The sequence below is a fragment of the Emydura macquarii genome, unplaced genomic scaffold, assembly GCF_026122565.2.
Source record: "Emydura macquarii macquarii isolate MOO-44397 ecotype Brisbane River unplaced genomic scaffold, CSIRO-AGI_Emac_v2 contig_3295, whole genome shotgun sequence".
In the NCBI taxonomy this organism is placed as follows: Eukaryota; Metazoa; Chordata; order Testudines; family Chelidae; genus Emydura; species Emydura macquarii.
The window spans coordinates 4040339-4054066 of NW_027133432.1; the positions used below are offsets into that span (position 1 = coordinate 4040339).

General features: G+C 37.9%; 1 protein-coding gene across 1 annotated transcript in view; it reads right to left on the bottom strand.

Annotated features, from left to right (window-relative positions):
* The window catches only part of IMPG1 (interphotoreceptor matrix proteoglycan 1), an 87696-nt gene extending 74940 nt beyond the window's left edge, over window positions 1-12756 (bottom strand). Inside the window, exon 1 of the mRNA XM_067532667.1 lies at window positions 12690-12756. Within this exon, the coding sequence (XP_067388768.1) occupies window positions 12690-12756 (67 nt within the window). The remainder of the gene's footprint in view (window positions 1-12689) is intronic.
* Between the last annotated feature and the right edge of the window lie 972 nt (window positions 12757-13728).

Below are 13728 nucleotides of genomic sequence, written 5' to 3' on the forward strand. Positions count from 1 at the left end.
GGATGACATAATGTGCATGTAGCCTGGATGCTGGTGAATTGGCTGCAAACAACAATTGCTTTTGGAAAATATTCAGACTTTCTAAGTGGTGGAGAAAGGTGATAAACCAAGAGAACACATTTACAAGAGAATAAGACTATTAGAAAATTAAGAGTAAAACAAATCAGGTCTTTTTTCCTGCAAATTGGAAGAAATTACCTAAAACAAATAGTACAAAATTGTCAGTTGTTTTTAGATGGATGAATTAAAAATAAAGAAGATAACATCACTTTGAGAATTTAGAACTCAGTGAATTACAGTCTTCCAGAAAAATGGAGAGAAATGGATCAGATATTGAGTAACAGAAAAACTGGATGTGGCAAAAAGGAATGCAAAATCCGAAGACGGAAGAGGCTCTCCTCATATACATGGCTATTGTTTGAGTTCTTAATTAACATCTGAATCAGCATCAAATTCTCCACAGGTAGAAATTGTGAAGCTTGGGTTTTGCAGTTTATAATAATAATTATAGTTAACGTGTGATAAGTAGTAGTCTTGTGTGTGAAGAGCTTGGTGACAATGAGTACCATACAGTGGCAGGATATTTACAAAGTGAAGCTAGTACACAATTGTTTTGCCTTTTAAATCACACTGCAGGTTGCATGGCAGCAACTTTTAGACTTGCCTAAGTAGAACTGCCTGATCACCTGCAATGTATGTGAAAATGATAGTTATATAACATGTGTCATATCAAATCACTGCAGTTAACTTATTATCATGTAAATATTTGTATCAACATGTTATTGACGTGTCAATGCAAATGATCAAAAAGATGGAAAATATTCTGGAGAAATGACAGAGGTGAGACAGAGGGATAGGTTAGTACTTTTGATATACTTTACCTGTCCTTTAAGTGGAATAACCATGGCTGTTTAGGCATTATGAATGCATTTGAATGAATTAATGTTTCCATATTCACGGTATGAACCAATAATGGTGCCCAATTATGATTCATAAAGGTGAGACAGCATGAAAGGATTTTGCTCCATGCAAATGCTGTCAAGGGGATTATTAGCATCACGTGTGGCAGTAGCAGCAGTGGAAATCTCATGCAGCAGGGGCATAGCCAGAAGTGATTTTTCCGCAGGACATGTGATTGACTCAGGTGGGTCTGAGCCACTTCCAGCTTCTGGTCATGGGACCAGAAGCAGGAAGTTTGGGAAGCAACCGGCTGAGAAATTAAGCTGCCTGATGCGTCAGTTACCTTGGCAACTGAAGTTTCAGGTAGCTTGGCCAGTCACTTCACTTCCCAAACTTCTGGCTTCCGGTTACATGGCTGGAAGCCAGAAGTTTGGATAGCGACTAGCCAAAAGGTGCCTGATGCTTCAGGATAGCTTAAGCAGAGCATCCACAGCAGAAGCAAGAGATTGGGTGGGCCTGCTTTCAAAGTGGGTGGGCCATGGCCCATGCAGGCCCACCCATAGCTACGCCCCTGTCATGCAGGAAGATTCTATCCCAGTAAAATCTCCATGGCATGTCTCTGCAAGCTCTTCTGCAAGGTCAAAAGCCCACACAGAGGGGATAGCAGGAGGATATGGCTTGTGCTCCACCTCATGTACTGTATTTGTGATTGTGGCTCACCTGAACAGGCAATCTGACCAGTTGGGGATAAGGATTTTGCCCATAATAGCTTTTGTATGGAACAAAGACATTTCATGAAGGATTTGCTTCTTCCCCAGGATTTGACCTTATGGCTTAGCTTGAATTAAGAACCATTCTATTTACAAGACCAGTATGATGGAGATTCTCAGTTCAAGGCTGGAATAGTGGCTGCAGCTCCTCTGTGCCACCTATGTTAAGACTGGGATTTGGGCTGCTGGATCAGGGTCAACGTAGTTACATTACTCACCCCCCTTGACCCACCTCAAATAGCTCCTGCTCTGCTTGCCTGTTCAGGGCAGAGGTAGACTCTTTCTCTGCTATAGCTACTCCAGCCACAACCTCCCTCTTTCATATACAGGGGCACTGTGGGGCTTGAATGGGGCAGAGGGCTTTGCGTGAGCCATGCATACCTGGATAAATTTCACCCTTTTGGAATCTCATAGATGACCTATTCTTTTTTGTACACGACACCTGCTGTATGAACTTGTGACTCATTCTCTTATCAAACGTCTATAAAACTTGACTTAGAAACCCCACTGTCTCTTCATAATGTTTCCCAGAGATTACTGACTGCTAATTGAAGAGCAAAATCTCTCTGGATAAATGCTGCTTGTTTGTGACTCATTAGACCCATGTCCTCCCTCTGTCAATTATACACCTCAGGAATTTTCACCAAAGGGCACAAATATCTAAATGGCTTAAACATTTTTCATGCTTGAATATGTGTCATTGGATTATGCAGCTTGGGGTTTTTTGTGCATCTTTGTCTCTCCTGTGGAATAAAAATGTACACATATATATAACAAGACCTTTGCCAGGTGGTGATGTGTCTCTCTCTCTTTTTTCTTCCCCTTCTGTATACCCGATTAGACTCGTCTCATCCCAATTTTGCATGGTGTATTTATTAAGAACACTTTTTGAAGACACCATATTCCAAGGAATCCCAGGAATATGGAGATTTATTTTAATTTAAAGCAAAAGACTTTTTTTGGGGGGGGAGATATTTTTCCCTGCACAATTTTTTTGCCCTTTTGTTTAGTCATGTTATTTGGCAAAGGCATTTGTACCAGTTTTACTTTCAGGAGATGTGTGGAAGATTGTTTTTATTTTTTCATGATAATTCTAGTTCAGGAAAGCAGACATCTGCCACAGTCTGGTGACTTTTTAATAAAACTTTAAATATTTATGTAGAGCTTTACAGAAGTTTAATAAACTAATCCTCAGTAACTCACCTATGAAGGAGCTAGGTATAATTTCACCCATTTTCCAGATGGCATAACTGAGGAAAGCAGGTAAAGTGGCTTTACCAGGGCCACAATGGGAGTTAGTGTCAGTGCAAGCATTAAAATTAGGAATCCCTTGTTCCCCAGTCCTGATCTCATACATTTACAACACAGGTTCTCAAAATATGATAGTCCTGAACAGGAAAAGCCAGACTCTTTTGTTTAAAAAATGTTGAAACAAAATCTTTCGGTAATTTTTTTTTTCAAAATTAATAGGGGTTGAGAAATTTGTTATACTGATGCTTTTCCATAAAAAGTTTATTTCAACAAATCAGCATTTTCTGATGAAATAACATTTCATTGGAAATGTCCCGAACAGCTCTATTAGTCTTGATGATGCTAAGAGGAGAATACATGGCTATTTAACAGGGCTCTTAGAAAAAAATAAATGTAAAAATTTAATGGAGTAGGTTGGTGGAATTTCTTTCTTTTTTTCTTTTCTACAGAAAGGAGCAGGGAGATTGCATCCATGGTTGCTTTCCATTATTACAGTGGATATCCTTTTATAAATATTCCCTTACTTCTGGCTGCCAATATTACCTGTTTCCTATTTCTCATTTTCTCTTTTTCAGGTCTTCAAAATACACCCACATGACTGCATTATACTACGGGGTTAATTCAGAATACGACATTTAGTTTAACTAGATGCCAGAAAGTTGATTATATGCAAAGAGAAGAGTTTCAAAATCTTGAATGCTTGAATAGAAAAGTAAAAGGTGACATCAGGACAAAAATGTTAAAGTTTGAATAATTCAGAAAAGAATTAGGAAAAGAAAAGAACTGCCTGAAATCAACCCAAAGTTTGAAATCAGTAAAAAAAAAAAAAAAAAAGATGTAAATTAGTCTCTGTAATACAAGAGGATGTTCTCCAAGTGTAGAGAGGAAGGCTTGATTGATAAATGAGGCATACTGTTTTCAGAGTATATTAATTACTAATTAAAACCCAAGTCTCTTTCAAGGAAGAAAACAGTAACTGGTAATAAAGAAACTGAACGAAATTACCAAATGGGTTATTTCAACAGCTTTCCTATAAATGTATTTACAGCAAGTAACACAGTACATGAATTTATATTTAAATCTGTAGCAGTAGGCAAGGGTAATGACATATAATTAAAAACAAATCAACAGCTCTCTAGAAGTGATTGATTAGTATACATTGAAGAAAAAAGTGAACATATAACCCCTGGAGCACATAAGGTGCAATTGGTACAGATAAAAAGGACAAGTGCTGGACTCCTTATTCAGAACCATACTCCCCTTCAATAGGGGGAGCAATCAAGAGCCAAATCTGGTGGTTCCTGCCAGGGGTTAGCAGGGCTTCTGCAGCATGCACACTCCCTGTGTCCTGTTACCATGGCAGCTCCTCCATCCCAGTTCCATGGGGACAGGACTGATGAGGTGTAGAAAAGGCAGGGCTGAACAAGGCCAGATTAAGGTAATGCAGGGCCTTACCCATGAAACCCAGCCCCTCCACTTGAAGTAGCGGCAGGGGGCCCCCAGATCTTCCCAGCATGGCAGAGGCAATAATCATGGGCCCTCTTCTTTCTCTTAGGAGTGATAAAAAAGGCCCCCTTCTTTTGGGAAACTTGGACCAAGGAGTGTCAGAAAGAGTTTCCCAGTACTTATCCCAGAAATTGGAGTGGGTTTATTTCCTTTCGCTGAAGGACTGAACTCAGGAAAACAGAATATTTTGTTTGGGTGGTGTTGGCAGGCCCCCAGAATGGTAGGCCATGGGTTTTCTATGCCATAGTGAATGGTGCTGTTTATGCTTCTTGGTGCTATTGTTTTGGGCTGTCTGTCAACTCAGTCAGATTACATAGATTAACTACACTCAGGTCATAGTTCCAAGCTTTTGCTTAGAAACATGAGAGCTAAAAACTTGTTTTAAAAAAATATCAGAAGTGAGAGTCTGAGGTAATCACCTGATTCCAGGATCTGGGACCATGGGCAAAGGCCTATAGTACCTATGCCTTAATCCGGCCCTGGGTTGGAGGTTGATCACTTTCTGCTACAGTGGATTTCCACAAATCTGCAGGGATTGCCTCATGATAGATAATTTTGTTCGTGTCTCAACTTCCCCCTGCCAACTGCCCCTAAAAAACAAAACACCCTAAGGATGTTGAGATCATGGCTCATAAATCTTATCTTAGAATCATAGAACCATAGGTTTAGAAGAGACTGTAAGCATCATCTAGTCCAAACCTCTGCCCAGGATGCAGGATTTATTGTGTCTAAGTTATCCGAGACAGATGGCTAACCAGCCTCAGTTTGGTTAAGGGGGAGCAGTATGGCGCCACAATCTTTAGAATGTCCCAGCATCCATGGGATTTCTATCCTTGAGAATCCAGGAGAACTGTGGGTTTGGGGTGGTCATCTCTAGCTGCTCCTTAGGACTATTGAGTGGCCTTCATTCTTGACTCGGTCAAAATTCCTGTCAAAGACTGGAGGAATTGTCTTACTGTAATGTAATATTCAAATGACACAATGTACTGTATTTTCCTTGTGAGAAGGAATGACTGATACAATTTCATAATTAGTAAAGAAAAATCCTATGAGTCAAGAATATGTATTAAAATAAAACAGAAGAATTTAATGATTTAGTTCCAAATATAAAGTTTACAAAATTTGACAGACTTCGATCTCTTAAGAAAAAAACATTGTTTGCAAAACACAGGATTTTTTTTTAAAGCAATGTCTTTAAAATGGATAAGCAAAGGGAGAGTGGACTAGGTAAGGGCAACTTGATTCTTCTCTGACAGAACCTCCAGAAACCTCATTGGATTAGCAGTGCAGTATGAAAGATCACTGTTTTCACTCAAAAGTATGCAAAGTGCTTTGAATTTCAGTTAGTGGGAAGGAGTTCATTTCCTTAAGTATTGCATCACTAAGGAACTTGACCACTGACACACTGTCCCCTCCCAAAATTTCTTGTTCTCCTTGCTTGCCCACACAGATGTCTTTGGTTTTCTGACATCCTAAACCAGATGAAGATAGAGAGATGGAAATTCAAACACCAGTCAGAGAAAACAAATGCTGAAATAGATAGACTGAAACAGAATTTCTTCAAGTCTATGCTAAGGATATATAACAGGCCAAGAGAACCCTCTTTTCAGACTCCTAGAACCTGCCAAATCCCAACCTAAGGAACTATTCAGGGTGGAAAACTGCTTCATTAACACTGACTGCCTACAGTCTACAGCCAAGTCTACGCAGCATCACGCTCAGTGAAGAGTGATCTTCCTATTTTGTAAAAGATCAGACACATTTGGGAAGGTTCCTCTTGTATGGTTCCAGTCGAATACACTGACCAACAAACAGCCCATCTTCAGTCTGAATTCAACACATTTACTCTACAATAAGTATTGCACATGTTGAAAAAGTCTTGACTTAAGACCTGTAAACTGGTAAAAGAGAGTCATGAGAGACTGGGTGTTTCCTGAGAGAAATAACCAATGCCTCATTCAGGAAAGGAATCTTCCCTTCTGCCTTCAACCAAGTGCAACCAGCACTGAAGAAATGCATCCTGGGTGCAGCAAATCTATTCAAACCCTGTCCAATATCAAACCTTCCATTCCTGAGTAAGTTCTTAGAGAAACTAGCCAAAGGTTTCCTATGAGCTCATCTAGTTTAACTAAATACCCTGGATCTGGCACAATCTGGTTTCAGGCCAGGACATGAGCCAGAAACAGCATTAATGTCATTGATGTTAGTGGATAAAGGACAAACATCCATTCTCATTCTCCTCAACTCTCTGCAGGATTTGATACTGTTGACCATGAGATACTGCTGTCACACCCAAGAGAGGTGGCAAGGGTCCTAGAGAATGCTCTATAATGATTTGAGTCTTTCCTTGAGAGAGACTGCCTTTCTGCCACTAGATCAAAGAGTGCCACTAGGATCAATTCTCCATTCAATGCTATTCAATATCTACATGCAGCCACCAGGAGAACCATGAGACAACATGGGCTTGAGTGCCAACAATACGCAGATGACATATAATTCTGTCTATATTTTGATATGTACTAGCACACCACCAAGATGGTACACTGCTTGGAGAAGATCAGCTAATGGATGAAGAGAGCAGATGGTTGAAACTGAGTACAAGTAATATGATGGTTATGCTGGTTGGCAGAAGAAAGCACTTTTAGGAGTCTGAAGCAGTGTGCCTGAAAGATTACATAAAGCTCTGACATAAGGAGAATGGCTGTCAACACAAGTCCTTAAGCATAATGGCACTGTCCACAGTGAAGGTAAAGCTTACCTGTGCAGAATATAGAGCTTTCTCAGGGGCCATGAATCTGTAATGACCTTCTACATGAGCTAAGAACCACAACAGACTTCACTACATTTTGTCCCAAGTGTAAAGTTTTTGACACTGCTTTCACTAAGAGAAAGGAAGAATGATGCAGTGGTGAGGGTGCTAGATTGGAATGTGGAGTCCTATATTCACTTCTCTGCTGTACCACAGCCTTTCAGTGTGACCTTGGGTAAATCACTTAGTCTCTCTATGCCTCAGTTCCCCTTTGGCAAAATGGGGATAATGGTATTTCCCTGACTCACAGAGGTGTTGTGAAGATAAATACATTAAAGTTTGTGAGGCAGTAATGGGGGCCACAACTGCATTAGGTATAAACACTTAGCAATTTTTGTGACAAATGTAGGGGTGCTCTTTGGTGATTGTTAATATGGTGTTTAGATCTGACACCACCTTGAAGTGTCTGTCCCATAAATGGGGATGTATAATTCACTGTAGGGGTCACTCTGGGTAGCTGAAACAGCCTCCCCACTTACGGAGAGGGAAAAGAAGCCCTTTTTAATAGTCATCTATGTTACGCTTAAGGGTCATTAAGAGGCAATGCTGGAGTGAATAGCATAAATGGTTCTAGCATGCTTTCCTGTGGAGTACTGAAACATGTTTAAACAGAATGGGTCAGACTGAGAGACCCATGGACCCTCAGGAGGACCTGGGCTTGCTAGGAGAATGGAAGTTGGTTCTGTTCTGTTACTGTAATGGAAGAGGAAAGCCTATCTAATTTAGCCTGTAGTGAAATGCATAGGTGTAGTTTGACTTCTAAATTTGGAGGGATAGCTCCATGTAGGGCAGGGTGAGACGCGGCAGTGGCAGCAAATTCCATGCCTGCCCAAGGCTTGCAGTTTGGGTGGGCAATGCTCCCATGTCCCCCCCAGCTACACCCATAGTGAAATGTAAGATTAGGTAAAACTAAATACGTGTCAGTTCTTTGTTATTGTAGAATCCCTTTTTCTCTAATGCTTTGTTCCAACTACTTCATAAAAACACTTTGTTTTAAGAAGGATCAATATCATATACTGAAGGTGCCTGAAATCCAGTCAGGCCTGCAAGGTGGTAAGTGGTTGGAAGACACAGGATAGTGTATCTGGACCCCCAGTCTGAGTGTGGAAGAATAATAAGATTCCATCCAAGAGAGATAAGAGCAAGAGGCCTTCAGAAAGGGTGCCCTCAGAGACACCAGAAAAGGGGCAGAGACACAATTAACCCTATGTCCATGACGAGCATGTACATAGAATGGGGGGAAATAAACCCCATAACAAATACACCATAATGCATATTGAGTTTTTCTCCTGAGAAAAGGATGAGAGCATGTGAACCACAGATGACAGATGTTAGTCTCGTCACTTAATGTCTGACTAGAAGGCACCAAGATACCACAGTTATAAGGGAACTGTAAGAACTTGCACAGAAGATAATAAACAATAATATGGCTTTCTAGCATGTGGAGGGTAATTTGGGATAAAGTCCCTTCACTGTGGCCTGTTAATTTAGATTCTTCAAGGGGACACAGCCCTTTATTGGTAATACATATCTCGTTCTCTAGATTAATCTCTATTGTTTTCCTCTTAAAAGCTATCTTGTCTAGGCATTTATAATTCACCGATCACCATGGTATCTGTGTGCAAACCTATAACACATTTGCTACTGATGTTTAATATTCACTGACAATACTAATATTTTATTATATATATTGAACTTTGGTGTTAGGTTGAGGAATGCTAAATATAAAAAAGCAATCATTATTAATTCAGTGTTTTTGCATTTGAAGTAACTGAATTATATTTTTTCAATTGTTTATAAACACAAACATGGTAACTATTGTCCTTAATTCAGCAACATGAATCTTTATTTCATGGATGAACTGTGGAATAATTCTATTGAGTAAATCTGACATTTCCATGTTTTATTTCTTTGAAGTTTTATTTTTATGATTATTTCCCCTCTTTTGGCATAGATTTGTTTAACCCTTTTCTCAAGGGCAATTATACTAACAAAGATCAGCAACAGTTACTCACTGTTGAATTGGGACAGCTCAGTAAGTCAGAATTAATTAAAATGATTTCACAGAGCGCACAGAAAGCCTTTGTCTCCTAAAGAATGACTGTGAGTGAATGGAGAATATTTGTCTACTAAAAAAACCCCCTCACACATAGCAACCTTGAGCACTGTTATGCTGCTCGTTTACATTTTTTCTGACTGAAAGCAGGTACAAAGTATGCAATTTCAATACGTAATTTTAGGAGAGCTCAAAGCCCGTCAACACTTTCATTGGTGAGTTTGTATTTTCAATGCTTTATAACTCAACCATGAAAATTCATTCTAGGTTGAAATGTAGCACACACTTTCTGTTGGCCTAAATAAAGGGTTTTTCCCCCTCTCATTAAAAATGGTTTGTGCCAGTTTAGTGGTAGGGTAATGCATAAGATCTGAATTCAAGTTCAGTCTTTGGATTATAGGACTAACAAATTCTGGAGCATTGCTAAAGCTCTGGCTACTCAGCCCATGAAGGGGAGAGAGTACCTTATATTCCTCTCTAGTAACCCCCTTTGACATGTGTAGCTGCCTTGGTTGTTAAAGGTCTCCTAGCAAAATTAGGTGGGTAAGGAGAATATAGAATATCTCAAAAAGCTAACTTGCTTTTTTTTGTCCACCTTGAAAATAATTTGAGTTGACAGTTCTGTCATAGGGAGAAAAACCAGCAATTGATTAATCTGTGAATTAGTCTAGAGACTATTGGGATTCTGAAGACTTTTTTTTAAGGGAAAAAAAGTTAATTTGCATTTCAGCCTACAATTCCCTAAGAATGCTTACCCTCCCCAATTATATGTGTGTAGCAGTTGTACTGTATAGTAGACTGTAAGGGCCATGAAAGTTTTGAACATAGCTAGGTTATGTCCATTATCTAAGTATGTCCATTCACTACTTGAATGTAAATATTTATGGTGAGATTTTTAAAGGTATTTAGGCACTTAAAGATGCAGGTAATCATGTAATGGGATTTTCAAAAGCATCTAGTCAATTAATTCCCATTGGTTACACACCTAAATACCTTTGGAGACCTAAATATCTTTGAAGTCAATCAGAGTTGTGCATGTGTATTTGAGAGCATAATTTAGTTTTAAAAAGGTTTTCATACACAATATTTAGGGTTTATATATATGATGATAAAAATAATCCCAATATATATGTGGATATACTTTATAAATGTTAGGGGGTGAGAATTTTTCCTATTACTATTGAAATGAATATATATAACAAATTACAGCAATATAAACCAACAAAATCCAGGAAATTCAAGTTAAGCCCTATAATCTTTGTTCCTAAGTATTGCAATAATATTTGATCCAGTTGTTATGTGCTGCTCTTTATTTTAAAGAATTAGAGATATTAGAGGTGAAAAAAAATCTATTAAATGATTTAGTCCTTCCCCCCTCAGCTGCAAGATGGTCCCTCAATATTATCTAGTACATCTTCTGCAGGTATTATTAAATGTTCCAGCAATGGGGCTTCTACCACTTCCCTTGCAGAAAACATTCTCAGTTCTGTATGGCTCTTCCTTAGGAAGTTTCCCCTAATATTTAGCCCAAATTTCTCTTTATAAAATGTCATCCAATTACAGTATTAACTGGTGAATTGCAATATCTAGGCACCACAAATGGTGATAAGACAGAATGTTCAGCCTTACTTTTTTAATTTCTTTTAGTTTTATAATCAAATTGTCCATCTTATTGATGCCATCATTAGTGCATTAATAATGTTATAATTAATAATAATTTATTAATAATAAATAATAAGAATAAGTTTTATCTTATAATTTTGTAAATTCATGCCTTAAATACAAAGGCAATGTATCTTGGTAAACTTTTTTTTCCCTTATCATGCTTGTTGGATTTATACACTCACTCTCACTCATCCCTCTTTCTACCACACTTCCAAATGTTAAGTGATTCATTGCAACTATTTCATGAAATGAAAAAGTAAAGCAGCCCCATACGAATTAACTGCAACTGGTGCTAGCACTTAGCTGACCCATTATGTTTTGCCAAGATAAAACATCCTCAGTACTCTGATGCACTGAATGTTCTCTATAGCTATTTAACTATATTTCAATGAGATAAAACAATTCTTTATTTTTTTTTAAAAAGTCTGCAAACAGAAAAATGGTAATTTGCTGCACAAATAAAGTTTTCTAAATGTTATCAACAGCAAACTGAGGAATGCTGGGCTCTCTCTTCCTCTGTACAAAGATTTAAATACAAATGGAACTACTCTTGTGATACTGCCTGATCTCTGCATTTAACTAACATGACTAGGATTGAAAGAAAGTAAGATGTGTTAGGCCATTTATGAATTCCTTAGACAAAGCGTAAAACAATAGTGACCTGGCATTTTAATTAGATTATATAAATGTCAAAGCACAGATAGAAAAGTTAGTAAGCAATCTAAAAATAAATAAATAAAAAAGCCAAACACAAACAAGCCCCAAAACAAAAAATGAAAGCAACCCCCACCAACAATGTTTTGTCATAGAAATAAAATCTGATTTTTTCCCCCCCTGTATGTAAATGAACAAAGAGAAAAAAACCAAATCTTCATGTTTTTGTTCTTGTTCGTGTTGAACAATTAGGCTTGTGAACTTTTTAATATACCTAAAGGAACGATTTTAGTTGCTTCACTGAATACAGAATAGTTGTCTCTGTGCTGTCTTGGTTTTATTCTTCCTAAAGACTTACAAATCAATGCTTCCTTTTATTTTTTGTGGGAACCTATTCATTGAAACAGATTTGAAATTTGTTTTACATGTCAGAAAGAAGTACTACTTAATTATTATGATTATTTTTTTTACATTCTTCATGAAGTATATAGGTAAGCAGATATAGCCTTTTTCATTTTTCTTTTATAACATTTATATTTTTGGCTTGTTTTGCTGTACACATTCATCAGTAACGTAGTCCTTATTTGCATTGACATTTTCTGTTTTTTGGCAGTTTCATTTCTATCTACAATATTTGTGTATATATCCAAGGGTCTTTTAAGTTGGCCCTGACAATGCCCAGTAAAGCCAAAAATTCACTTTGTTGCTTTCTTTTCAATTCCATAACAGCAGATTCTCATTAACAGTACAAACATTTCCCTATGCATTCTCTTCAGCTATTTTGCCTCTTCCATGTCATTTATAATTGTTCTTTCATCTAGAAACATAAATAAGTAAATAAACTAAAGTGCGTCTTTTACAGAGCGTTTAGTGCTGAGCAAAGCTACATGATGGAAATTAAGTCAACATTTTCTTAGGGTAGCTTTTCAAGTTAACAGTATCACTAACCTAGATTTTTATAGTACTCAATTCTAGGCAGTGACTTTTATAGCTAGGGAAAATAACTTGACCTTTCCAAAGATTTTTCAACTAAGACACAAAATAAATTTAAAAAAAATCATTTTACATGTGAACTTACCTTTCCTTCCTTGAACTTGGAGAGCAAGGCAAATGACCAAAAATATTAATCCAGTTTTCAAATGCATGCTGGCGATTCAGCACTCTCAAGGATTGTCATGCAGGATATGTTACTAGTTTAGACTGGCTAACAGATTTATTTTTAAGGAACTAAAATTCCCGAATTGCCTCCTATTTACTTTTCTAAAAAAGTGTCCAATAGTTTGAATTATTTTGAATCTCAGTTAGTCAAAGAGTGAAACAGGTGCCAGAATACAGTTACTAAACAAACCCTCAAACACAAACACTTCTAGTCCAGGAGACTGAAAGGGGAACTGGAGTGGCAAACTCCTAAATGTGATGAGTGACGAAGTTGTTGTTGTTTTTTTGTTTTTTTTTCAAACAATGTCTGTTTCTGGAATAATCTGTTTATCTACTTCTCAGACATAATCCCTCTTACGGTCCAGCTGGAAGAGCTATCTTCATCTTATTAACCTTCTGGAGTGGCATCTGTCAACCCCAGAAGACTTCAGTAGCATCATGATAAAGAACAGAACCTCTTCTAGTGGCCATTACCTGCAAGTTTTGGTCATTTGGACATTCCAGTAGTATGGCATGTCAACAGAGGCATTGCAAAATGATGATTGTATTATTTCTGAAATGTATGACCATAACAAATGGTGAACTTCCTTTGAAGAAGATGACTAATCGTTTGTCTGAAAGAACTGACTGTATGGAGCTTTTCAGCAGTGTTTGACTTGGAAGCTCTTCTCCTTTCTCACACCAAAAGAGGCTGCTTTTGCAATATTTCTATCAGAGGTCTGATGATGGATGATCCATTCTGTTACACTGGTAAAATGCCATGACTCAGCAGTAAATTGCTGAAGCATTCAGGGACTAGAACAATCTGATTCCAAATTAAGAATGTGGGGAGGAGGTGGGGATAGGGAGAGGGAATAAAAAAGGGGAGGAGGGAAATAGCTTTTCAATCAGGCCAAGATGCTGCAATGAGTGAACTGTTACGAGCCGTTCTTTTATGGTTATATAAATAATTATTCCCA